Below are 26,690 nucleotides of genomic sequence, written 5' to 3' on the forward strand. Positions count from 1 at the left end.
TGTAGTTCCCCTGCTGTGATGTGTATAGGAAGATGAGGATGTTCTGAATACCATACATGCACATTTAGATTATTCTCTGGAAGTGACTGTGAGTCTTGAATCCATGCTCATCTGAATGATGAACTTTCCATAAGGAAGAAATTATATTGTTACCATGTGTAATGGTGAAGGTACAGATGTGTTTTATCTGATAAAAAGCTGGTTCACCTTCATATCTCCTTCCATCAGAAGTGTCAGGCATTCCAGAACTATTGATCTATGAAGGAAAACATCATTTTTTTAGAAGGACAAGTATATGTGAGAAGTTTGAGAGGGCAGTCTAAAGCACGATTTCATGCATGTCTTATATATGGAATTGATTCCAATATCAAAGATGGCTCACAATGTCATTTCCCATGAAATAGAAGGATTTTAGTATGTGTTGTCCTCTTCTGTTACCTGGTTGAGTCTGGAAATAGATATTTCCGTCATCTACTCAATTTTCCTGGAGCCTTCCCTGTGTGCTGTCAGCAGCATGGCCAGCAGGAGGCATTAATTCACCCCTTTACCTAATGAAAACATATGCTTACTTACATTCTTCTTCTCAAAAGTCATAGCGTTATTACCAGTGTTGGCAAACAAATAAATGAAATGGATAACTAATACTTTTTTCTTTGGTTTTGTGTTTTGTAGCTGGTGCCACATATATATTTGGGAAGAGTGGAGGTCTCATTCTGTACACCTGGCCAGCTAATGACAGACCAAGCACAAGGACAGACCGTCTTGCTGTGGGCTTCAGCACAACAGTGAAGGATGGCATTCTTGTTCGGATTGACAGTGCCCCTGGGCTTGGTGATTTTCTGCAGCTGCACATAGTGAGTATAGATAGGCCCATGTCTGTGCCAGACCTGGGTTTCTGTTAACTAAATATATATTTGAAGAAAATTTTTACTCTAAAATAGTATGTGTCATATTATATCTTCAGAATTCATCAAATTAACCTGCCTTAGTTCTTTAGGGTTGTGTAGAATTACTGAATGGGTGCACAGGGAACCAAATCTTGGCACCAGAAGAAAGGTGGGGGATAGGAGGAACAAACCGAAAAAAAAAAAAAAAAAAGCCTTATGAGATTCAATAGCAGTAGGATTTATTAAAATATTGCAGACATATTTTGCAACATTGTTAATCTACTGTGGCATATGCACAGTCTTGAATACAGCTGAATTTATGATGAAGAGTATTACTATTCTCAGAAGGCAAAGAATTAAATGGAGTGATAGAGGGGTTTTTTCTCCCCACTGAGAAAGTTAAGTGAGAACTGAATAGATCCTCAAGCTGATATAACTGATGCTTGCTTTAACAGGATAGTTTAAAAGAATAAGAATTTGATGTTGCTAACACGACATGGCTTTGCAAGAAGAAAATAGACTTTTTTTTTTTTTTTTTGTGAGAGCAAATATTATAGGGAAATGTGAGTGCAAGTGGCTTTAGGGTGAATGTCCTGGTTTCTGCTGGGATAGAGTTAATTTTCTTCCTGGTAGATGGTGTAATGTAGTGTTTTGATTTTACTATGACAGAGTGTCAAATTGTTTGAGAAAATTAGAACACTAAAACTGAAAACTTTTGGAGTTTGTTATTTTGTGTGATGCTTTGGGAAGAGGAGAGGTTTTTTGCTTTGTTTTCCTTTGCAAACAAAGTAATCAATAAGTTTACTGGAGGTAAAAGCTGGTCATGTTATTTGAAGCTGAGATTATTTCCAATGTGTTATGCATTAATTCATAGTGGAAGGGGAATGCGCCATTTGCAGGTTTTGAATGATCTGGGGAGCTGTTGACATTTAATGGGAATCTGAAGATATAAGTAAACCAGAGGAATGTCAGTGGCCACAGCAGACCTAGTGTGAATGACCAAGGGTCTAATCTGCTGCTGGAGTTTGACATGTTCAGAATCATGTTGAAGCACTAGGTACATTGCAGGGTGGTTCTGAAACAAGGGTCAGGGCTAGTGCTCCTTGTCAGCACTTTATGTGGTTTTATTTTGAATTTTATTGTAAATTTTTTTTTTTTTTGAATGGATTAGAATATGGCCTTGAGACACTGGACTGTCATCAATTCTGTTTTTTCACTTTTTTCTATATATCCAAATATTTAGTTTATGTTTTGTATTAGAATGAAAGTGAGATCAAATCCTGACATTTTTTAAAGAAAACGTTTTTCTTGCTTTCTTAAAAACAAAACAAAACAAAACCCTGGAAGACTTTGTAAAAGCGAACAATGTTAAGCCTAATGGGTTGGAATTCCATAACTCACATTAAGCAAAAGTGGTTGGATATGTTTGGACAACAGAATGTATATTATTCAAACATTATAATACAATGTGTAAAATGTTATCAATTAACTGGAGAGCAGTATGCCTGGCATGTGAGGAGAGATGCAGAGATATGAATTTGTTCAGTCTTAGAGAATGAATTTGAAGATGGGATCTTGTTGCTCTTGGTTGCCTACTGGGATGTTACAGACAATATGGAAGTCAGGCTTTTCTTTGCAGTAGTCAGTGGAAGGAAATGGATGCAAGTACAAAAAAGAAAATTTTAATCCTACATTAAGATAGGAACTTGCACAGTAAGTCTTTTCAGCAGTAATGGTGAAGGCACATAGTTTTTCTCTATATCTTGGTCTCAAATATTATCAACTCTACCCTCAAGAATCAGTCCATCTGAACTTTTTAATGAGTGATTTTATTTTTTTTTTAACATTATAACCAATTTTGCTAGATAGATTGAAACAAACCAAATTGAACCTGAGGCATAAGCATTCACTGAAAAAAAATGTTCATGACTTTCTAGTCAGTTTTGGAAAGGAAAGAAATGAAAGTTTTTCTGCTTGATCCCAATATATTTTGTTCAAACTACTCTGAATAGCATGATGCTAGTCTCAGATTATTTCAGATATCTAAATCAAAGCTATTTAATGTGGTTGATATTAATGCTAAAAGTTCCTCTGACTACTTCCTGTGTAGTTTGGCCAATTTTATCTCTGAAGTTGTTCGCTAGCAGCAAATATAGAACTAGTTCAGCTTTAATTTCTCTCATTCTTTTGTGGTCAGGATGGATTAGGAGGATTTGCCAGTCATTCATGAGGAGCAAAGGCATGCTGCTGTACTCTTCTGGGTATGGTGTTACTGTTCATCATATAGATCGCTGACTCTACCTAAATGTTCAAATAAAGAATGTAGTCTGAGACTCATGCTGTTACACACAATAGAAAAGTTGAAGAGGAACTTTTGAAGTGTTAATGGCTTCTTGAATGTCTGTAAGACTTTGTTTATGGTTCAAAGTCACAGAGGTGAGCTTGCATCAGGATTATTTTGGAAAAAGTCAAAATACGAAATGAAAGGTGCATCTTGAAATTACACTTGAAATGCAAGACCATATAGGACCTCTTACTTAGCAAAATGCATGCAAGCTTTTCATGAGACCAAGATCTTATATAACTGACTGAAAACTACCACATGCTTTGTGCTGTCATGTTCAAACACTCTGTCCATCTTCCTTTCTTCAAAATCTTGTCCTTCCATTAGGCCATTTTCAAGTGCCAAGAGAAACAAGGCATCATGGATCAAACTGTAATAGAAATAAGGGAGAAGTAAATTTGTAGATCAGAGCTATGAAAGCAGATTAAACTGATAATAAAATAAAGTTTTAAAACCACAAATACTTAAACCATAAAGCAAATTGTAGGAGAAAGAGCAAATAGGTATTAAAACAGGGAAACCCAACATTAATGTAATTTTATGTATATTTAGCAACTTGACTTATTCAGGAACAATTGCAATAATAATAATAATAATGATGATGATGATGATGAAGGTGACAAGGATTTTCCTGGATGATTACTGGCGGGGCTTCTTCCTCAGGGCCTTTCTGGATGTTCCAGTCACAGACTTTATTTTCAATGCTATTTACTGGATTCTGACCTATTCTCTCTTCCCTGGGTATTCTATTGGTCATAACAGGTGACAAAAGCCACCAGGTGATTTTTATTTTCTAATGTGCATCACTAAACTAAAATTTAATCCCAAATTCATAGTATAGGTTATGGTTTATCGAGATCCGATACTATTTTAAATATTGTAGCTCATACTCTGCTTAGATTTTTCAATTTTTGCCTGCTTTTTTAAATATCATGTCTGTTCTGGAGTGTTCATGACAATCTCTTTCTATTTGTAAAATTTAAAGTCAAAACAAAGATACCTTATTAACAAGTTACATATTTTCTTGTTTAATTTATGGTTGTTGTGTTTGGATTCATTTTTTAATTATGAGTCTTTCAGATATTGTGGAAATTTATTGACTAAGACGACTGTTTTAGACGACAAAAAATTACAGCCTCTGAAACTATTTTCTCCTCTGATTTACAATGAAATATAAAGTGGCAGCCCTGTGAAAATGGATGGCATACCATCCAGATCAATGTCGTATATGAAGCACAAGGTGTTTGTGTGAACAGACTGTATCACATGGAATGAGAGTGTTGATATAGCACCAAATTCGTCCTTATGAGATTTCTTTTTTTCCTGACAATTCATTCAAAGCACCGAGTCCAAACCTGTACCAGAAAATTGCCTTCTACAATGGGTGCTTAAAAGGCTACTTGTATGAGTTGTGGTTGAATGTTTCTGTATGTTCATTCACCTTACACTACCAAACCTATTTAGTAATTTACAACATGCAAAAATCATAACAGTCAAATGGGGAGAGGAAGAGAGCTGCAGGTGATGATTGTTATCATACTTGTGGTGACTATGGAGAGAGAAACTGCCCATTCCTGTGCACTGCTGGTTTATTCTGTGGTCTTTTCATTCTGATGTGTACTGTAAACTATCATCTCACCTCTGGCTGTTCAAAATGGTGTTGTGAGACTGGTCCAGTTTCTGAATTGTTTGTGAACAGTAAACTCTAGGTTTGGGCAAAAATGTTAGTGATTTGGGGAAGAATTCTGCTTAAATTAACCCAAACTCATGGGGATCCATGACTTAGCACCAGGCTACAACTGAAGGCTACAGGATTGGATGTAGGACATTCTGATTCTTAAGCAATAAATATAAGAAAAAGTACATCTTCCCTGAGTTAAAGATGGCATTGCTAAATGAGAATGAGTATAAATGGAAGAAAATGTATATGTACATTTGCCCAAATTTGTTCAGTTATACTGTGATTGGCCAAAGTCTGTGTTCGGGTTTTATGGTTGTAGAGACAATTCTGGCTCCTCTGTATAAAGTCTCCTGGAGACTCCCTCCAAAACTGCAGTGCCATATCAACTAAGCAGATATAGAAGAAGCACATGAATTGGAATCAGGAAAAGTATAACCACAGAGGGTGTATGATGAACTGAATGTCTTAATGGCTAGACTGATAATATAATAGCAGTTTGTGTTTTACTTTTCTATAACCAAACTCACCTTTGTGCAAAATATTTAAGTCTTTCTTAGTCCAAATTTAGAGTGGGCATTAAAAGGGTTAAATTTTTTATACCCAAGAAAGTAGAAATAAGAGGATTTCAAGACTAGCCCGTTTTGTTTTGCAGTCAGTATATCAACAGAGGCTATATACCATGAAAAAATTGTGTGATCTGCTTCTGTCTCCTATCTTGTGTTTTGTTGGTTATTTTTTTTTTATCTGCCTCTACTGTATTTAGTGTTATAGTTTTCTCTTAAAGTGTATATTTCACCATGTTAAACCACCCTTTTTATTCTTGTATAGAACTCTATTTGTTCGAGTTTCATTTTTGTGGCTACAAATAATTTCAGTCCACCATATCTTGATCTTGTTTGCATTGATGTGCGTTCAGAATGCACATGATGTGCTATTATTGTTGCCTTTCCAGGTTTTAACCAGTATAGAGTGTCTTTGAGTTTGATACACTTCTTGGAGTAAAACAGAAGTGGTTAAGCATCAGTGTCCCATAAGAAATTATCAGTTCCAAAGTGTTGCATGCCTATCATGTCTCATTTCATTCAAGAAACAGTAAAGAACTGTACATTTCTCCTAATTACATTTATACAAATTATGAGCCCCTACAGATTGGTATGGAATATATATTCACTGAAAGATGTTTTATACTGAAGCATGCCAATGGATCACCAAAAGGTGAGGTGGAGCAGAGGCTTCTTTGTTAAAGCAAGAACTTGTTTACTGACTGTCTGAGTATAGGAGACAGTATTTTGTGCAACAGGTTTAGCTGAGGAGCTGAACTACTAGTGAACGACAGTGGCCGGACTGCCTCCTGGTAAGGGGTAGGAATTAGGATGATCTTTCAAGCAAAAGATGGTATTGTCTGGATCCTTAGAAGGTCTAAAAGAACAGACTGTCTAAAGACATTTTCCACCAAGACAAAATCTAGCAACCTACATGAGGGAGTACTCTGCAGGTCTCTTGTAACTATTAACACGTAAAAACTATCTGGATGTAGCTTTCTGTTAGGGGTAAGTTCTCTGGCAGAGACTTCTGAATATACTGTCTTTAATGGGTGCAATCTGAGGATTAACATGCTCATGGAGACTTGAAATCATGACTGCTAACCTTCCAGGCAAGATGACAAATGAGCTGAATGAGGGAGTGGGAGAACGGTTCTGATTTAATGTTAGTATATGAAGATTCAGCAGAGTCTTTCATTTCTTCATATGTATCTTTTATAAACATTTGTAGCTGTGGTTTGTCAGTTCTTGAAGTTACGACTAAATAGTTGTGGATGCCTTTAACCTAACAAGTTGCATGTTATTTAAGGTAACTAGGGATTGGCAAGATAGTTTTCATATAAGATGTGACATATATATACATACACTGCAGTTCCTTAAAAAGTATCCTGTCTCCCCAGCAGAACCTCCTCTGTGTGTGATGGAGTAGGTTTCTGCTTAGCTGTGGGGGCCAGAGAGAGTGCTGGCACCACCAGGATTGGGGTGGTGGTGCTGTCTCCTAGCAACAATGGGTAATTTAAGAGACTCCCTAACAAGTGTTAAGCTATTGCATTGCAAACGGGTTCTGAGTATCTCACAGAGCGTATCAGAAGTGTTTACCTCCTTTCTATAATTATTTATATTAATAAATGTATGTTGTAAGTCACGTCTTCCTTTTTGCTTAGTATGGCAGTCATCTTCAGCTGAGGCTTGCATCTTACACTCCTTTGCTTTATGTTAATCACAAGAAGATGATTTAAGTGTATCTCTGTTAATCAATATTGAAGCAGATTAACAACATGCATAGTCAGTTCCTACTTTTCCTTAGATGGAAAAGTAATTTCTAGTTAATTACTGGCAAGTTTTTATATTACTTGAACTTCTTTGGAAGAGGACAGAAAACTGCCCACAATTATGGCTTCTCTGGCCAAAGGGGGAAATAGCTGAAAAAAATAAGATGTGTAATTTAAATACCAAAAGCTAAGAAAGTGAGCAGAAGACCAATGTGTTGCTGGTATGGGTAAGATAGATATTTCCTTCACAAAAAGCCTATCCAAAGGCATAACAGGCATTCCCCTGAGAGATACAAATCCATTTTCTCTCTCTGTGTAACAAGGTGTGGTGCATGCTGAAGGGATGACTTCCTTGGTACTTCATATATATTATAAATGTGTTGGTTTCCTTTTTAACTCTATCACAACATATTTAGTGCACATGATATATTATTGAAGATATTTGACTGGGGATGGTAAAATTATCCCAAAGGCTAATTTGTAAGTTAAAAGACAAACCTCAATAAATTCAGAAGTCAGTGAGTAGGCTGGGGGTATACTACAATTTGTAAGGGAACACACCTGGGACAGCTAACCCAAATTGACCGAAGGGACGTTCCATACCATAAAATGAGCTTAGCAATAAAAATGCAGGGAAAGGAAGAGAGGATGCTAGTGGTTACAGCCTGTGTCTTTCCAAGTAACAATTACGTGTGCTGAGGCCCCACTTACCACTAAGTGGCTCAATATCTGCCTACCAATGGGAAGCAGTGAAGGCTTTGCTTCGCTTATTAAACTGTCTTTATCTCAATCCACAGGTTTTCTCACTTTGCCCCTCCTATTTCCTCCCCTATCTCACTGGGAGGAGTAAGTGAATAAGCAGCTGGGTGGGTGCTTAGTTACTGGCCAGGGTCAACCTGTCATGCATAGTCTTAAACTGGAAGAGGTCCTCTGTTTCTGACCAAGTACTTTGAAAATATTTAATGTACAAAGAGGCTACTATATGCAGATCATCCATAAAAGAAATGGAACATAAGATAACTGCTTGACAGTTACGTCAGGTTTATAGCATAAAAAAAACATGGCAAGTGTATAAGACTTCAACATTGTTATTTTGCCTGCGAGAGGCTATATATGAATGAGCCTCAAATTTGAGGTATGCATGTCAGTGGCTGTTTTGTTGACTGATGTAAAATTGCCAAAGATCCTGATGTTTTAATTTTTTTTTTTAATGGAAACATTCTATTTAAACACTTGGGGATCCTGTCCCAAAATGCCCTCAGTCTTTTCCTGTCATTTTCTAAACTCTGGGTATACTAAGTCCCATGTGTTAGTACATGCTGCATTTATTGTTCCATAGATCACAGAAGAATTAGTAAAGGAAAACTTTAAGGAAGAAAAAAAAAAAAAAAAAAAAAAAGAGAGAAGCTGGACCTTCAGTTTTTAAACCAGTTTTAAACCGTGTTATTTTTACTTCTGTTTTTACTCTGAAAAGGTGGTTAAAAATCCATTTTTAATACATTTGAACTAGTTCACATTATGCATAGGAATGGTCTGTTTATCTACTAGCTCTTGGGAAAAAGTCTCTGTGGTAGTAGATCATGAACTGAGACTAAACCTTTGAAGGTTAAGGAGCTCCTCACTCCAGCATGCCTGTTTATGGCTGCCACAATTTGGCACTATGCCCCATTAAGTTATCTGAATGACCTTTTGAGTTCCAGTCCCCACTTTGTCGCCAGTATCTGTACCAGGTGTATGAATGAATGTATGTAGCTGAATGCAGTGGTGCAGGGAATCGCACACTGATGTCCTGTGGCTAAAGATGATGGATTTTAGATCCCTAGTTCCAAACAGTCAGCATGGAAGCTCAGTGCTTTGATAGAGGGATTCATTAAATCCTCACTCAGCAATAGTTTGTTCATAGATCCTAGTGCTTTCACTGTTGTTATAGAAGGTTGTGAAGCTGATTAGAGATATGGAAGAAAGAGTCAGTAGGGCAATGTTATCATGATTGGTAAAATTGCCAGTTGGACCACAAGTTAGCCTGATTAGAGTCACAAATCTGAAAATAATCTTGGAGCTTTGGCTCTGCAGAACAACTGAGTTCAGCTGGACAACGGAGAGTGAAAATTAGGACTCGGAGGAGATGGAGGAAGAATCAATGGGAAGTTACATGGGTAATTTTGTGAAATCTGGCTTAAAGATATGGGTAACTAAATACACTATCTTTGCTGATTTAGAAGAGAATGCTTAGCTGTGTCATCAAGCAAGTGGATTTCTACTAAGATGATCATGATATTGTATAGTAGGCAGAATTAACAGCATTTTTTCAGAATACACACCTTCCCATTTTAGTGTTGTATCTTGCAAAGTCAAACCCTCGTATTTCAGTGTAAATGCAGAAAAAAACTATGCTTCTGATTAGAATCAAAAATCTTAACGGGCTTTCTTATGAAAGAGTTTCATCCCTAAATATATAGCCTCTGTTTAAAATACATTCTGAAGCTTGAAACTTACTTAATTTGTCAAAGTTTGGTTTAGGATTTGTTGTGGTTCTCTGAATTGCTATTAGGTGTTAAATGATAAAATCTCAGAGTACCTCACAGTATCTATCCAAACACCCCGTGTAGCAATAAATGTTACATTATTGCTTGTTCTTCTACACTGCATAAACAAATATTGTGTTTTGCTTAATATTTATTTTACTCTCCACTATGACTATAATGTTTATGTAGAATATGTCATCTAGGGCTATATTATGTATCATAATTTCAGTAAAACTTGAGCTGAATTGCCTTTACTGTTTTGTAGTACCTCCTCTTAGTATTTCTGAACTAATAATTGGGATTTTCACATTCTGTCACACAGTCTTGTCAGTGAGTGAGTAAATAAGGAAATACTGGAACTTTTTTCGATGCTGAGAAAGTTTAGATTTTACTTCTTAATATTTTTCTTTTAAATACTAAATACAAAGGAGTGAAGTAGTGTGGGTTTTTTTCCAGCTGGGTCAAAGAAAGAAATCCAATCTCCAGTGAAGTTATTTTCTTGAAATAACAAAGACATGAAGGAGATAAGTGTAAGGTTTTTAGTGTTCATTCTGAAAGAAACTAAAATCTTTCATGTTAGTAGACTTTTAACAATTTGCAATACAGAATTTTGTCCTTTACAAGAAGCACCAAACTTAGAAGCTTTTTCAGACCAACCCATCTTGCTTCTGTATGCTTGGATAAACTGCACTAATAGATTCTAAATTAAATCTGTTTGTAATTAAAGCCTTTATCACCACCTCAATGGTCGCATCAAAAAAGTAAAATAAAATTCTTGATCTTCGTGTTAGTGGATAGCAGCAGGGTACGATAATAACTCACTGCACATTCAGACATACTGAATACTACTCAAAAGCAATTAAACAAGGGCAATTGTCAGTTTAATCTACCCCAGCTTGGTATCTGAAGTAACCTTCTCATCAAAGGTTAACAACTATTTGGTACTGCATCAACTACCACGACATGAGTTGTTTCTCTATCAAGCCTCTAGGAAGAATATCTTAAACAGGAACTTATTATTGAATCTTACTAGGAAAATATAAACTCAATCTAATCCAATGTTACACACTGTGTGTTCTATGACTTTTATTTTAGAGGATTTCAAAACTCAGTGCAGGGAAAAGATAACTTGATCACTGATATGCACCTGACTCCAAGATGAAAATCAACTGTTCTAAAGAACATAAAAGACTAGTCCTGCACAGTTTTACATGGGAAATTAGAGGCAATGCTGCCTTTTCCTATTCTACCAGGACACTGCAGAGACAATTTTCACTAGAAAGTGTAGTGAACTGTAGTTTGGCTAGAGTTCTAATATCCAAGTTCTCCTGAGTTTCTCTGACCATAGATTATCAAGAAGGGGGCACAATTCTTACTCGGACACATTGCCTTAACAGTTATTATAATGCCTAAAATACACATATGCATTTAAATTTAAAACAACTATACAGTCAAAATACATCACAACATCTCTTTGACAGGTACACACAAACATCATTATAGAATGAGAAAATTGAGGCCTTAGAGATTAAATAATTAGCTAGAGCTGTTGCCTCAGAATTGGAGGTGGATGGCTGTGAATGTTCATCTTTTCTTAAATCAGAAGGCTTCACAGTGCTTCGTTCTCCACCCTCAGAGAGTGGTTCAATACCAACAGCTGGGGGAGGGTAGTGCCCTTGGAAAGCTGCCGTTGCTGACATCTTCTGCTATTGCTCATGACATCTGAGGACCAATTTTACAGCAGCAGGTGGTGTGTAGTGTTTTTGTTGTTGTTGCTTGTTTTTTCTCTGCATTTAAATGCTGATGGGGCCTGAACTTGCTTAGCTTGTGTGTTGTCGGGATCAAGGCTGAAGTGGTATTATTTGTGCTAATAAGCCTCTCCTGTTAGTTAACCTTTCAGTACATAAAGCATGATTGAACTGAGGGCTTCCTGCTGCTTTGAAAGGCTTTTATGTTAAATACATGATACAGGCATTTTCCTCTTCCATCTCCTTATGTAAAAGAAGTGGGATGGGGGAGACTACAAACACACAGCCTGAAACCCAGTTGAAGTAAAGCTTATGTAGTGTGAAGGCTCTCTTAAATATCTTGGCATATCTTTTTTTTCTGCTACATTTAAATTCCTGGTGCTTTGTTTAAGCAATTTGCAGCCTACAGAAAAAGACTGACTGCCTCATATAACTGGTATAATTTGGGCCAGTGTAAAACATCAGCCAAGCATGTTTTTACATATACCAGATAACCAAGTATATTACCAGCTCTGACTGTCCAAATTTACTTTCAGCGCACACAGCCCCTGTTTTAGCTTATTCTTTATTCTTGTCAATTACTGATGTCAGGAGTGTGATTTCTGGAAGCTGGGTAATAGAAATCATTAAGCATGACAAAGAAAAGTATCTTATACTGACTCAGGCTTCCTTTGGTATCGTATCATGTCTCTCTTATTCTATTATTTTTAGACAATCTCATCTGAAAGTCAGTACCACATACAGGATTTCAGGTTTTGGGTCATGTAAAACCCTTTAGTGTGATGCTGCTCAGCTGTAAAGAGGTGGTGGGATTAATCAGTTCTGTAGGGAACCATGTCATTCTTCTAGTATGCTATTTTAACTAGTGATAGGAATGAGATCCTTTAACTTTGCAGTCATTTCCCACTAGTTTAAGGGGAAAGAATCTAGTCTGTGTCTTTGGGTGCATTGCTAAAACACTTTTTACCAACATTCTTGTTATCTGCAGGTTATCTTTTCATAAATGGTGTATTGAACCCCAAAACTTTTGAGAGTGACTAGGCCCTCAATGGGCAATAATTCAGGAGGGCAACAGATGCTGCAGCACTGCAGATTGAAGTAGGTGTATCTCCACAAGAGAACAGAGATGTTAATACAACCTTTCAAAAGCAGCCACTGGATTTGCTTGTAAAATGAGCTGGGCAACATGTGGAAAAAATCTGGGACTTGCTGAAAGGTATTTAAGCTATGCAACTAGGAGGTTGTCAAGGGAAGGTAGGGGTTCCCTTTAGGTGCCGTTTTCTGGCTGGTATTGTACCTGGAGTTGGACAGGAATGGTCATTTCAAGAAGGAAGTCTGATCATGTTGAGTGTGTAAGCTTGTACTCTGTAGCATCCAATATCCCAGGGAGTGTGGGACTGTCGGCACCTTTCTGCAGATAACAGTTTTACAGAACTATTACATTCAGTTACTGCTAAGACTTGATTTTGCACACTTACAGTTTTGTGAGGGCTTTACAAGAGGAATTTAGTCCATTTTTCTTACACTGAAAGGTTTTTCCTGTGATGTGTTAAAATCTAAGTCTACTGATTCTGTCTGGTTGTGAGATTGGATAATTATCTTCTTGTATTTATTACTTTAAAGAACTTATATGTCCTTACATGTGCAAGTCTTTTCTGTTTCTTTTAATGCAGAAATGTAGTTCTCACTGTTGTGCCCTTGCACCATATTCTTGTGTGCGCTCCTCTGTGTTTCTGTGGAGAAGGGAAGGAGGTGGTTGTTTTTCAATTTATATTTCTTTAAATCTTAACTTGAGGTGGGTCCAATTAAATATGATCCTCCTACAGTGGTTACTGTTAATTACCTTAATTTTTTCAAATGAGGTGAACTTCATTTTGATTTGAATCTGTAGGAAAAAGGCATGTAGTTCAGACTATCTTACATGTTAAAAAACTTTTGCATGAAACTGATTTAAAAATCTTTGTTTGTTTCTGTTCCGATCAGAATTTGTTTCCAGTATAACAAACATGCTCACTTTCTGATGGGAAAAATCATTGTTTAGTTTTGGAGCTTCACAAATAGATGAGGTTTTCAGGGTTGCTGGCTGTGCATCTTAATTTAGGAACACAGGACAGGGAGGAGACTATCTAGGTCATCAAGTCTAGTCTCCTACCCTCACAGGCAATTGCACCATTGTTTCCTCTTTTCTGTCTGTATCAGACCTACTTCATCCCTTCTGGTTTTCTGATACTACTATTTCTCTTGAAATGCTGTTCTAAAATAAAATTTTTTGTATGATTTTAAAGTTTGACTTATTTTCCAATCTCTGTATATTCATGTCAGTTTAACCTCTGTCTGTTTTGTGCCAATATTGTCCTTCAGCTCCTCTCTGTTTTTGATGTTTACCTGTTAGCTGCATTTACAGAGAATTGTATTGCCTGTGCTTTGTGTCAGCAACTTACCCCAATGCCCCCAGGCTCTTCTGGGCTATGTGTGTAGCACAATGGGACATTATGAAGAATATTCCAGGGCTAATGCAATTCAAACATACAAGTCCACAATTGCAGCTGCAGCCAGGTTTCACTGCTTCTGCACCTCAGTGTTCAGGAGGATTTATTCACTCAGCTGCAGCACCAGGTAAGCATTACTACTTTGTTGTAGACCCAAGTTGGGTCTTTGCAAGCTGTGTTTGGGTGTCTTTGTACCACACGTTTGGTTCTGAGCTTGGTTGGCTGTGTAGGCCCAGCTCAGTGCATCTGCACACAGATGTCAACCAGTCACATTTGTTTCAAAATCCTTTGACAGCAGTCGTGTTATCAGTTTAAAGGATGCATTCTCAACCAAAGACTTTAAGTTCCCTTCCAATGTGGTGTTCTTTATCATAACATCAACACTTTGTATATGTAATTCTTTTGTCTTAACACTCATATTTTTCCAGCTTTCAGCAGCAGCTGGTACTAAATCATAATGCTGGGTTAGAAGGGAGAGGCTGTCCTCTGGTTTCCTATTTTCAGTCTGGGAAATAAGCATTTTGACACATTAGGTGACATGTTGGCTCAGTATATAAAACCTGTATCTGAGAGGACATCATGTGATATGTAATCTGGAGCCGTGCAGTGATTCCCAAGATGGTTATTAATGGGCTTGTGAACTTGTGAATAGAGAATGGTAAATCTGGCCTTTGAGATAATTGAAAAGACATCACTTGTAATGTGAGCAGCTGCGCTGAAGGATGATCGCTGCTCTTTGGGGACAGAGGGTAATACCTTGTTGCACACAATTTTGAAGCACTGCACCCAATATTGATCTACTTCAGCCATGTCTTAACATCCCTTGATCAGTTGCACAGTGCATTTCCTGCCTGCCCCACTCCTATCCTCCTCCTCTCACAAGAGCTATTTGTTAGCAGACACACTTCATTTCCTTAATGAAAAACTTGGGTTACAAAACTGACTGTGAAAAGAAGTAATATCTAGGAAAATGAAAGCTTTATGGAGGCACAGAGAAGGAGTATTTTGCCTTTTAAAATGTAGAAATAGGCAAAAAGGAGGAATGTGGGCTCTTTTACCCATTTCATTTACATGTTGCATATGCTTTCAGTATTGTTCTTTGCGTAACTCCTGTTCTTAATCTGACACACATCGTTGTGACAAAGTGATGATAATCCAGTAGATTTCTTCATGCTGCTACAGCAAGATGTACGTGGTGCCTGATTCCCATTTCTTTCTTCTGTGACTAAAACACTGTCCTGAGCAAAAGTGGCAAATTCTTATTTTTAAATGACTTTTAACTATATCAAGGTTGTTATTTTTGTGGCAATTTTTCATTTCCACAGAGGTGTTACGAGTGCACAATGCCTTCATTAGCATTCATGGAGTTGTGCTAGAATTTGGCTCGTGATGCATGTTCCCCAGTTCTCGCTGCAGGAAATTCCTGATTTGGAGCTATCCACGAGGGTGGCACTCGGCACTGATCGTAGTCACTAGACAGTTGCTGGTTCCTTGTATGCCAAAGGAAAAAATTAGTTTAGCTTCTTGCCTTTCACATTTGCACTCCTGTGTCAAAAGCCACCCTTTCCCTGGGACAGAGTTGTGTGGCTCGTTTCCCAGAACTGCTGCTACAGTAACTGGTTTGGTGGTTGGGAGGTCACTCATATCACTTGGGCAAGGCCAGGTCCGAAGAATGCATTTGAGCTAGTCGAAGAGCTCAAAGCTTTAGCTGCTGAGAATTGTTCAGTGTTTGTTAAGAAGTCATTAATTTTTAACGTTGATGTGTCTTTTGGACTGTAGTGCAACTAGAATAAATTCTTTCTGCTTCCTGCCTATTGGAATAGGTGATAAGTTCCTGAAAACAGGCGCGTATGGGACAGGATGAGTTCATCTGTAGGGCTGTGCTCTCTGGTGAGATTGTTGCTTACTGTCTTTATCCCAGTATATGAGGCATAGTGGTGTTGCCTGTCTTCACTTGAAGTATATTTTTGCCAAATGGAAGAGCGAAAAGGAGAAAGTTGCTCTTGTCACTTGCTTAAAGGAGAACAAAGAAAATTACTTCCTGTATAATTTGAGACTTTTGGTTTATATTGCCTGGACTAAAGAGCCTGTGGTCCACTTTATTGTCAAACTGCACTGTCTTGGATGTATAAATTCTGTCATCCCTGGGCCTGAAGCATTGCGAATTCTAGCATAAGTGGGCAGATCTCTATAAATGTGGCGTATCCACAGATGTGAACGCAGCTTGTTTAAATGCCATTGGGAGAAGGGAGAGAGGGGGCTATGCAGTCATCTGATTGTACCATATATTTAAAACCACGTATTGGGTGTAAGCAGCAAGGTGGTGGCTGCAGTGTGACCTCTGTGGGACAAGACCAGGGGCTGCCCTGTTCCAGACTCATCTGGCTCTAAAATGGATCCACTGCAGGACACAGCTGAGCCCATCAGCCGAGTCAGTAGTGTCTGTGGAAAGCATGTTCAAGAAAGGGCAGAAAATGCCATGGGGGAAGGGAAGGGTGATAGCAGCAGTAACACCAATGTGAGAGAAGGAGGAGGTGCTCCACGGCAGAGCAGATATCCACTGTAGCCTGGGGAAGATTGCATGCTGGAGCAGATGGATATTCCCAAAGGAACTGGCCTGCTCAGAGCCCACACTGGAGCAGAGGAAAATTGTAAGAAGTCAGGAGAAGCAGAGAGAAATTGCTGTGTAGTGACCATAAGCTCTTCTTCACACTTTGCCCGTTTGTTGCCTCACCAAGGGTACTGAGTGTAACTTGTGGTGATAGCAAGAGAGGAGGAGAGGAGTCTGCAGTGAACAAGTGAAGTTGAGCCTGGGAAAGGGGGAGGAGAAGTGTTTTCCCTATGTTTTAATGTTTGTCTTTTTGTTTCCCACTAACCAAACTGGTAAATAAATATATTAACTGGTAATAATTAATTTCCCCAAGCTTAGACTGTTTCACCCACAACAGTAACTGGTAAGTGATCTCCCTGTCTTTATCCTGACCCACAAGCCTCCTCCTGTTCTGTTCAGTAGAAAGGAGGACAAACTAGGAAGGAGAGTGAGCAAGTGGCTGGGTGGGAGTTTGGCTGCCAGCCAGATCCAGGCCACCACCAAGCCTTAGCACTACAGTTTTGTGCAAATGAGAGGGTAAAACTCCTTTAATTCTTTTGCTGGTAAACCTGAACCTGCCCCATATGACATGGCTAAATTTGGCGCTAAAGAGTGCTTTGTAACTAAAAATGCTTTTTTTTTTAAAAAAAAAAAAAAAAAGAAAAACAAGGATGGAAATAAGTCAAGATAGATAAGGTGTCTTGCTTAAAAACAATAAATTTAGTCTTCAAAGGTTCATTTTGTCTCATGCTGGACAGGTTTGTGCTGCTGCTTATGATCTGTGCATCCTGCCTCCCTTCCCATGTCAGAGCTGTTTGGTAATAGAGTGAGTATAGATGGTATGCTTGGAAATGTGTAGTTATAAGGGTGAGCAGCAAATTGACTCAGATTTTGGGCAAATTTAGGCAAAGCCATGGAATATAACTATACTCTTTTAGTGGTTTAAAAGAATCTAGAAACCCTCACAGGACCTAAAATTAATTTTCAAAGTATGGAAGTACTACTGTTTGAAGGTAAAAGGATGCTTTATTGTGCTAATATAAACAACTCTGGTCTGACTTCTGAAAGTGCTTTGATTATTCTTGATAGAAACACTGTTTTCTTGAGAATTTTCCCTGAGATCAGTATTAGGTCTGCAGGTTTGTAATGATAACATCTCACTAACGACCCTTGTAGTTTTTGTTGTTGGATTTCTCTGTTACTCATGTCCTTTATGTTTGACTGTCAGAATTACCTAAGCATGGATAAGACCAGCATGAAGAAGCATACCATAACATTTTATCCCATGCTTCTGAACATTGTGTACTCTTTCTAGAACTTTGCGTGCAAACATATTGTCAGTCTCTGCCCCCATGTTTGGAGTGCTGGGGGATTCCTTCAGACCTTGGAAGCTCATTGACATGGCACGTGGCATCATTGAAGGGATGCCAAACTGTGGAAAAGTATGAATTAGTATAGATTAAGGGAGTATAGTCTTCAAAATAGGGGGGTGACGGGACAGTATGGTCCATTTGGAACAAGGATGAAATGAGCCTTTCTCAAAGATCTGCTAAGGAAGTGCATGTTAATATCCAAAGTGGTCGAGGCCTTCCTGAAACTTTATACAAAGAGGAATTAAGGTGTAAAATGGTGCCAAAGGTCAGCAGAAAAGTATATACGAGCAATAACTTATTCAAAGTGGAATGTAGGATAAAAAGGGATAGAAGATTAATAATGATGGCTGTATATCTTCTGTAAAAATTTCTCTAAGTCTTTGCCTTGGACAATGTACTACAGGCTAGACTGAACAACCAAGCAGTGGAATTACCTCAGGGAAAGTTGTCTCCTGAGGATAAAAGCTGAAGATTAGAACATGCTGAGTATTATTCAAGATAAAGTTTGTTCTCTGGATTTCTGATGCAAAAAGGAATAGAATTTTTTCTGAAGTAGAAAGCTTAATAATGCCTATTCAATAGGGTTTTTTGATTAGGTTAGTTTATTTATTTTTAATGATATCAAGGAGAGGAATATGATGTCATTTTGCCAGTTCATGACAGTGTCATATACTGGTTTATTGGAAAATGGCAATTACTGTATGTGATGTTATATAACAAGCCTATAATCATTCAAGTTAAAAATTAAAATTTATCTATAACACTGCAAATAATAACTCAAATAAGATGAAAAGCATCTTGAAGTTTTGAAAAATGACAACTGAAAAATACTGTGCATCTAGCAATAATGAAGAATGCTGGAGTAGGAAAAGACCAAGATAATCATAATTTTCTCCCAAGACAGATTCTGTGTTGCATTTTCCAAGCCTTTTTTTGTTACTCTACCATTAACAAGTGATGAGAATTTTGCCACTTTGTAGAAGTGATGATTTCACAACTGAGTAACCTTTCATCTTTAATGTGGTAATAAAATCTTAATATAAATGGTTGAAAAGGCATGTTTCTATTAATATTTCTTAATTAAACATTTTTCTTCAATGATGGATTAATTTTGCAAGGGAAATAAATTTCACATATGTGAGGACAGTTAATAGGAGCTCTACTTTCCTTTTCTGAAGACAATTTTTCCTGCTAATATTCTGACATCTTTAAAATTTATCTATGATTATTCAAAAATACCTGTCTGTGGCAAACACCTGGCAGGTCCTTTATGTCATAGGATGCATATATTGCTTTGACTGATAGATTTGCTTTTGAATTTGTCAGGTGTTGCTGTAACTTTTCTTTATAAAAAATGCAAATGCTACATAAAAACCTTCTGTGCCTCATGATTCAGTGCTTCATGACCAGCAACACTCTGAGACAAAGATGAAGACCAAAGTCCACTGCAATGCAGTGGTCAGGAAGGTTTTGGAAGTGGGAAGTATTTTCATCTTCTGTCTTCCATCACTCTGAATTTTTCCTTAGAAGTCTCCTGTCTAAAAATGTATTTGATGTTTTCCTACTTTGTTTGTGGGGTCTAATCATACAGCCAGAGTAATACAGTTGCTAAGAGATGTCGTCAACCCTAAAAACCTGTCACTGGTTTATAAATACTTCTGGATGTTGGAAAAGAGGATAGTGGACCAACTGATTAATAATTGATAGCCTTCATTAATGGCTTCAGCCTTTGTAATTAACCTTCTGTTTCATCTGAAACTTGTCTACATTTTCAGGTCAAGCACTCAGGGTGGAATACACTGAACTGTCAAAATGAAATATGAAGTGATGCACTGGGAACTCCAGAACATGTTACACACAGTACTGGGAGACTGAGACAAGCTCTATTTAAAATTCACTGTTGTATGCCAACTTCATTACATACACTTGCACTATATCAGCTTTTTTGATCAGTCCACCTGCAATGCCACAGCAGTTGTGTAAATGTAGAAGGGAGAATATTTACTGATCCTGTAATCCTTTATGGAAGAGCCTTCTGTGTGACATGAGAGGGGCTGGAGCACTTACATTGTGCACAAACCTTTCAGCGAAGCTCCTGTCCAGCCTGTGGCAGAGTATCACACAGAGTTATATTCTTCCTCATTCATACATTTTCTTTTTCTGCTAAGTATTCCTCAAAACATATATGACTAGCTTCCATACCAGTTTCAAACTGTGAGATTTTAAAGAGAAGGCCCTTATTCTTACACAGTACATGCACACACAGAGTAGAGGCAGAGCAATACAAGGTACGGTGCCAACTTGGGTTGTTGCTCACTAGGTGCCTTTGACAGCTGGGACAAAAGAACTAGATAATTGCTGTGCCATCTGTCATTTAGTCTTACTGGGCTGTTTCTGTATTTGTTTAAAAAAAACCCCTGTTGCTATATTTTATTATATTGGTATAAATAAACCTCTGTTATGTTTAAAGACAAAACCCCATGGAATGGAGATCAGGACAACCTACTTCAACAGCAATCATCACTGTAGCAATAATAGGTAAATATAAGGAAATATATATGGGGAAATACTATCAACAAATTAAAATAAATTCACCTCAGAAAAGTGATGGGAATATATGGTAATTATGACTCTCAACTTCAATCTGAGCTGAGTGTGACCAGAGCAGACTGACCCAAGTATAGTTTGGTGGGAAATAGCTGATGCTTCAATAGCCTAAATGAATAGCTGATTCAGGCTCCATTCAGAAAGCAAGGCTGGTTGGAACTATTGACATTTCTGCTTCTCTTTGCAATTATAAGAAACATTATTGCCACCTCTTGGAAGATGATTAAAATAATTGCCATCTTTTTGTTCTCCTCCTTCAACAGCATTCACTGGGTGCCTGCTCCCTTCTGTGTCTTGATGGGTTATGCTTTGAATCTGTTTTGCCAGGGAAAAATCTAGGCTCAGCATAATTGGACCATTTCCCTGTCACAGTGGTTTCCTTTTGAATCTTGTTACTCTCCATGGGTTATAGTAAGGTCAAACATATTCAGTCAAATGGCTGAGCAGATAAAAAGTGTACTAGAACAAAGTATCTGCTGTCCATGCAGGTTGGAGTGAAAATGTAGAAGGACAGTCTTGGGTAAAAGGGTGCCTTTGCTTGTTTTAGCAAAACTTGACCTAGTTAGGACTCTCACTCATCTGAATTTGTCCTGCAAAGAGAAAATTAAGTGGCCTTGTGACATATGAGTCACCTCTTATCAACATTAATATCATGCATGATGCCTCTGTGATGGTCATGTCAAACTTCAGCATCCCTCTACACTCATTTGCTATCACAGGAAAGTATCTCTGTATATTCATGCAACATCATGGCATAGTACCACTGCACTGATGCAAGGTGACCTTGCAGTATCATGCAAGTTGTTGCAACATCATAATGCAAAACAATCTCAGATTGATGCAGGGCCATGACCCAGCATAGTGTTTATTGATTCAACATTAGGGTTCAGTCACATACCTACTGTGCCGCTGCCATCATTATTGACTCGGGACCATGAGGCAAGGTCATTCTTTGAGACATCACAGAACGCTGTTGAGATTCACTCTCTTTGCATATTGATGCAATGCTACTTTCTGTTGTTGCAGTCTAGTTTATCTCTTTATGGAGAAGTTTGGGGCAAAGTTTGCTCTTGCTTGTAAATTATTAATATGACATTATGGATTGAGTAATGCTTTAGTATTATTATGTACTGATTTTCACAAGGTTATAAGCTCATTATTCTAGTGATCCAAGCCCTCATCTGTTGACTGTTTCTCCATCTCTACTGTCACCACCAATGCACACAGATATATTAGAGGGTCGTTATTAAGGATCAGAAATTTTAAATTTGAGTTTCCAAGGATTTGGGACAAATTTATTATCCTTATTTAAATTGTTTTTGAGAAACTGTTTTGAGAATTGCTTTAGTACATGATGATATTTCATATTTTTAGGCATAGATCTTGTTGTTTTTAGTTGCAGCTGTGAATGCTCAGTACTTCTGCAAATCATATCTGGGGACCTATATTTAGCAAGTAAAAATTAATATTAAAACAATTCTGGTTACTTATTTTGAGTATCTGACCATGCCAATACTCATCTAACAGTTTTGTGTGTATAGTACTTCCTTCACTTTAATTAAAAACAAGCACACAAACAAAAAAACTGAGTTTCTACTGTGGGACATCTCCAGGTTGTAACAGGACTGGAATTTTAGCTGTATCTACACTTCTTTTTGCTACTTGAGCTAACACAGTAACTGATGGGAATACTGTTATTTCTGATGTAGCTGTGGTGTCCTAAAGATCAAAGCAGGATTTGTATGGTGATAATAACTTTTATTAGACCACCTAGCAGATGAATGGCAGCAGCCTTTTGGGGAAATGAGGTTTTTACCTTGAAAGCTGTAGTAAACTAACATTTTTTTTCCTTTTGGTATGTGAAGAAAGGGCTTATATGTACCTAAAACTTAATTTTCCTAGATGTATCCATTTGATCTAATAAAAGATGTCACCTTACTCTATAAAGCCACTCAAGTTTGTTAATGTTCTTTGTGTAGGCCAATCACTTAGGTGAGTTGAGAGAATTAACTGGATCAGTTGCCTATAGATATTTGTTTAAAATATAGAAATGTTGGGGTGCAGGAAGTCTTGGGGGCTCTTCCTGACTCCAGAGTAGGAACAGTATTAAAGGAGGAGAGATTCTTTTGGAGCTAAAACTTCATGAAACACAGAATTTAAGGCAGATGTGTAGTATTGGAAACTTCAGCCTAAACATTTTGAATTTTGCAATTATAATAGCTTGAAATAGTTATTTTAATGGGAAATGTCAAGCACCTTTATTAGTCCCCTCTGTAATAGTCTTTAGTGTGGTAGAAGGATCTGTTGTTTTTATTCAACTTATTCTATGATTCAGTCTTTGAGTAGTCCTCATTAATGTAGTCCTCATTCAGAGGTTGCTTGGTAATGTTGTTCTACATCATAATATAATTTTGCAGATGCATATGTCATATGTCAAATACTGGATTATGCTGTCAAATACTGGATTATGCCATCAAATAAATCAGGCAAGATGAGCAGCATGATGAAAAAAGGCAGGGGGATGTTTCTTCACATTGTTAATTAACAGTGTGACAAAAGGAGGCAGGGAAGTGGCAAGAAGTAGCTAAAGGAGGTTCTTGTAGCGATGCATTTACAGGTGGCCTGAGGTTAGTTGAATATTTTTGAAGCTAAACTGCTAGGTTGTTGCTTGAGTTTGTATAACTATTCTTTTCAATAACAATAATTTCAGTATCTGGCAATTGGTTGGAGGTTTTCCTCCTCTTACAGTTTTAATTTACTCTGTTGGATATTTATTTTTCATTCACTTCATTTGTTGGCTCTTACTTTATGCAGGTTTATGCCCCTTGCTCTCCAAGGGAATATAGAGAAAGATATCTGCATATCCCAGTTCACATTGTTAATAAATGAATAAAGCTATTTGGAAATACACCAGAAATCCCTGTTAGAAATACATAAATAGAATTAGTGAATAGGCCACAAAGTATGTCTGTTCTCCTGGTGCCAAGGAGCAATGACCAGCTTAGCTGGAGTTTATTGGGGGGGCCCTGTGTGTGATTTTGTGTAAAAACCATATGCATCATATAACCATATGTGTTTAACATTACTATTATAGATGCCCTTATCAGAATTGGGACCACTTTATGCTGGATGCTACAAGGCACTCAATCTATGGTCCAAGTTTTATTGATTTAATAATTGTGAATGTTCTATTAGTCTAAAGGAATAGGACTAGTCAGTTTTCCCTCAGAAAACATAGTGTTTTAGCTTGTCTGTGATTTCTGCATGCATGCACACAACATCTAAGCTTCAAAGATAGATGTCATCTATAGAAGGATACAAAACGGGTCAGATAATAAATACCTGAAATGTATCTGAGAAGGCCATCCTATCTTGTCAGTAGGCAGAATTGAACAGTATGATTTTTTTCCTAGCCTTTTCTTCCTCTGTAACACTATGGATATTGTAATACTGCATACAAGTGTGAAGTCTAACCGTAGCTATAACCAGATCATTTTACATTGTATACATTGCTTCTGTTCAATACCTCAATCTTTCATTCAAAGGATCATCGATTTGAACACAATGGTAAACTATTTGTGGGGAAAAATATATTCAAGTCCCTATAAAGTGATTAATGATAAAGGTGCTCAAAGATATTGATTACCTAGGTTGTTTTATGGATAGGTAGGTAAGGTTTCTTACTGTGATCTTTTGTAAGCTTCAGTATGTTTCCATTTTGTCTTTCTACTCTGGGGACAGCTGCATTAGATGTTCAAACTTCAGGAAGCAATTTCTATGGGAACTTTGGCAGATTTTTGGTGGTGCAGGTGTTATCTGCAAGAAACCGAAAGGAAACCATTCTTCTGCCTAAACAGATTTCAAAAAGGTTCAAATGCATCCATTCCCTAGTACATAATTCACCTGAGAAGAAGTTGAATTAATCACTTTAATAAGGAAGAACAGTTAAAACCTGGCTGAGGCTGTTATGCAGAGGCTTTTGAGGAGTGAGAGTGTGTATGTGCAGGGGGGTGTGTTTTGGGGGGTGACATTTGGGGGGAGAAGGCCTGTAGATCTGGGGAAAATTCCGTTTTCAATAGAAGAAAAATATTTTTGTGTAAACTGCTCCAGATCCTTGTCTTTAGTTTTGATTTGTAGCTTCAGAATCCTGCTTGTGGGCTTTCTGATTGTGGATTTTTTGAGGGGAGTTCGCACAAGATAGCCCCTCAGGTGTTAGGGTTGAGAGAAAAATGAAGCAATGAGGGGAAGTTTTCCCATCTAACAAAGTATAAAAGTAAAGTGAAAAAAGATCAGCTGTATTTTTAGAGAGAGGAACGAAAAAAATCCCTCCATGGTACATTTATGCATTTCTGTACAGAGTTGAAAAGATAAAGTTATAGTAATTGGTATTGCTTTTAATGAAAAATACCTAAAATGTATGGACAATTATCACTGAAGGAGTGATAGATGCTAAACACCACACCTTTAATACCATGGGAATATTTTTTTTTTAAATGTTACTAGCATATCCTACCATCTTTGTTTCCTGATTCAGTGCTTTTTGCTTTAAAATTCCTTCAGTAATAAAAAGTGAGATGGAAGGAAACATCTGGATTCACATGGTTTGCAGACAGAGTTGAGCCTGTGATTGGTTGTAACAACACAATGAAGCGGACTTGTCAACTTTCAGCTGAAGTTTACAGCAAAGCATTCTGGGAACTAACCCCCTCCCACCACTCTCCCCACCCTCACCCTCCCCCCACCAAAGAACCTAAACCAAAAACCTCCCAGGACCTCCACACAAGAATAACACCAGCAATCTCTGCTATTTCCAGAACCAGCCCTAATAAAAAAATCACACATTCTTCCTTTTTGCCTTCAGTCTTGAAGATACCTGTTCCTCTGGTGCTTCCAGACTGAGTGTGTTGTTTTCATTCAGGGCATATATGTAGGAGCTTTGGATACTTAGTGGTAGGTTATTAATAAAATGTGACCTGTAATTTTATGCCTTTTATGGAATCTCCACCCATCTTACTGATCACCTTATCCTGCAATGAACACTGTGACTTCCAGTGATAGAATAAACATTTAGGAGTTAATTTTAAGGCAGCTATTACTGACAGCCATCATGTAGTATCAAAGTGTGTAAATATATTTAAGCCTAGAGGGAGTTCCTAGCCAACATTAAAGTCTGCATGCTGTGCATGGACTGCTTCCAACAGATGAGCAGTAGTTTAGGTGTCTGCTATGCTGTAGTGGTGCCTTTAATCATACCTCTTAGCCAAAAGTTCTGTGATGCTGCTGTTTCCTGCTAAAGAACATGTCATTCCCACAAAAAAAGGGAAATTCCAAGTGTTCAATAGGCTGCTCCTTAGGTACATAGTGACACTTGTTATTTTTGGTGATTTCTGCCTTGATGGCAGTTTGAACTATACCCCAGCAGTTTGTCTACAATGTTCAATATCCCTATTGTTCATCTACAATGAATGTCTTCTCTCTTTTGACAATCATTCTTCAGCCTTTCCTTTCAGTGATGTGCCTCAATGAGTATATGGACTAAAACTATTCCCTTTTATTTATTGCTTGATAAGAGGGGGGGGGGGGTTTATACTCAGAAAGTATAAATGTTGGCCCTCTCTGGAAGGAAAATGAAGACTTGGTCACCTGGGATATGGAGAAGGCTGAAGTATTCAACAAGTTGTGCCTCAGTCTTCACCAGGAAGGGCTCCAGCCACACTGTCCAAGATGCAGAAGTCAAAGGCAGGGACTGGGAGAATGAAGAACTACTCACTGTAGGAGAAAATCAAGTTCACAATAATCTAAGGAACCTGAAGGCACACAAGTCCATGGGACCTCATAAGATATAACTGCAAGTCCTGAGGGAACTGGTGGGTGAAATGGCTAAGCCACTACCCATCATATTTGAGAAGTCGTGGCAGTCTGGTGAAGTTCCCACTGACTGGAAAAAGGGAAGCGTAATCTCCATTTTTACATAGGGGAAAAAGAAGACCCAGAAAACAACAAGCCAGTCTCACCTCTGTGCCTGGCAAGATCATGGAGCAGATCTTCCTGGAAACTATGCTGGGGCACATGGAAAATAAGGAAGTGATTGATGACAGCCAGCATGGCTTCACTAAGGGCAAACTGTGCCTG

The 26,690-nt window shown here is 37.8% G+C and overlaps 1 protein-coding gene across 28 annotated transcripts in view; it reads left to right on the forward strand.

Annotated features, from left to right (window-relative positions):
- Nucleotides 1-26,690, forward strand: part of NRXN3 (neurexin 3) — a 1,014,891-nt gene that overhangs the window by 749,990 nt on the left and 238,211 nt on the right. For all 28 annotated transcript variants that reach the window (XM_042790607.1, XM_042790621.1, XM_042790610.1 and 25 more), the window contains one exon: nt 673-854. In XM_042790607.1, the coding sequence (XP_042646541.1) occupies nt 673-854 (182 nt within the window). The remainder of the gene's footprint in view (nt 1-672; nt 855-26,690) is intronic.

Source organism: Tyto alba, unplaced genomic scaffold (genome assembly GCF_018691265.1).
Source record: "Tyto alba isolate M040663 unplaced genomic scaffold, T.alba_DEE_v4.0 Super-Scaffold_18, whole genome shotgun sequence".
In the NCBI taxonomy this organism is placed as follows: Eukaryota; Metazoa; Chordata; class Aves; order Strigiformes; family Tytonidae; genus Tyto; species Tyto alba.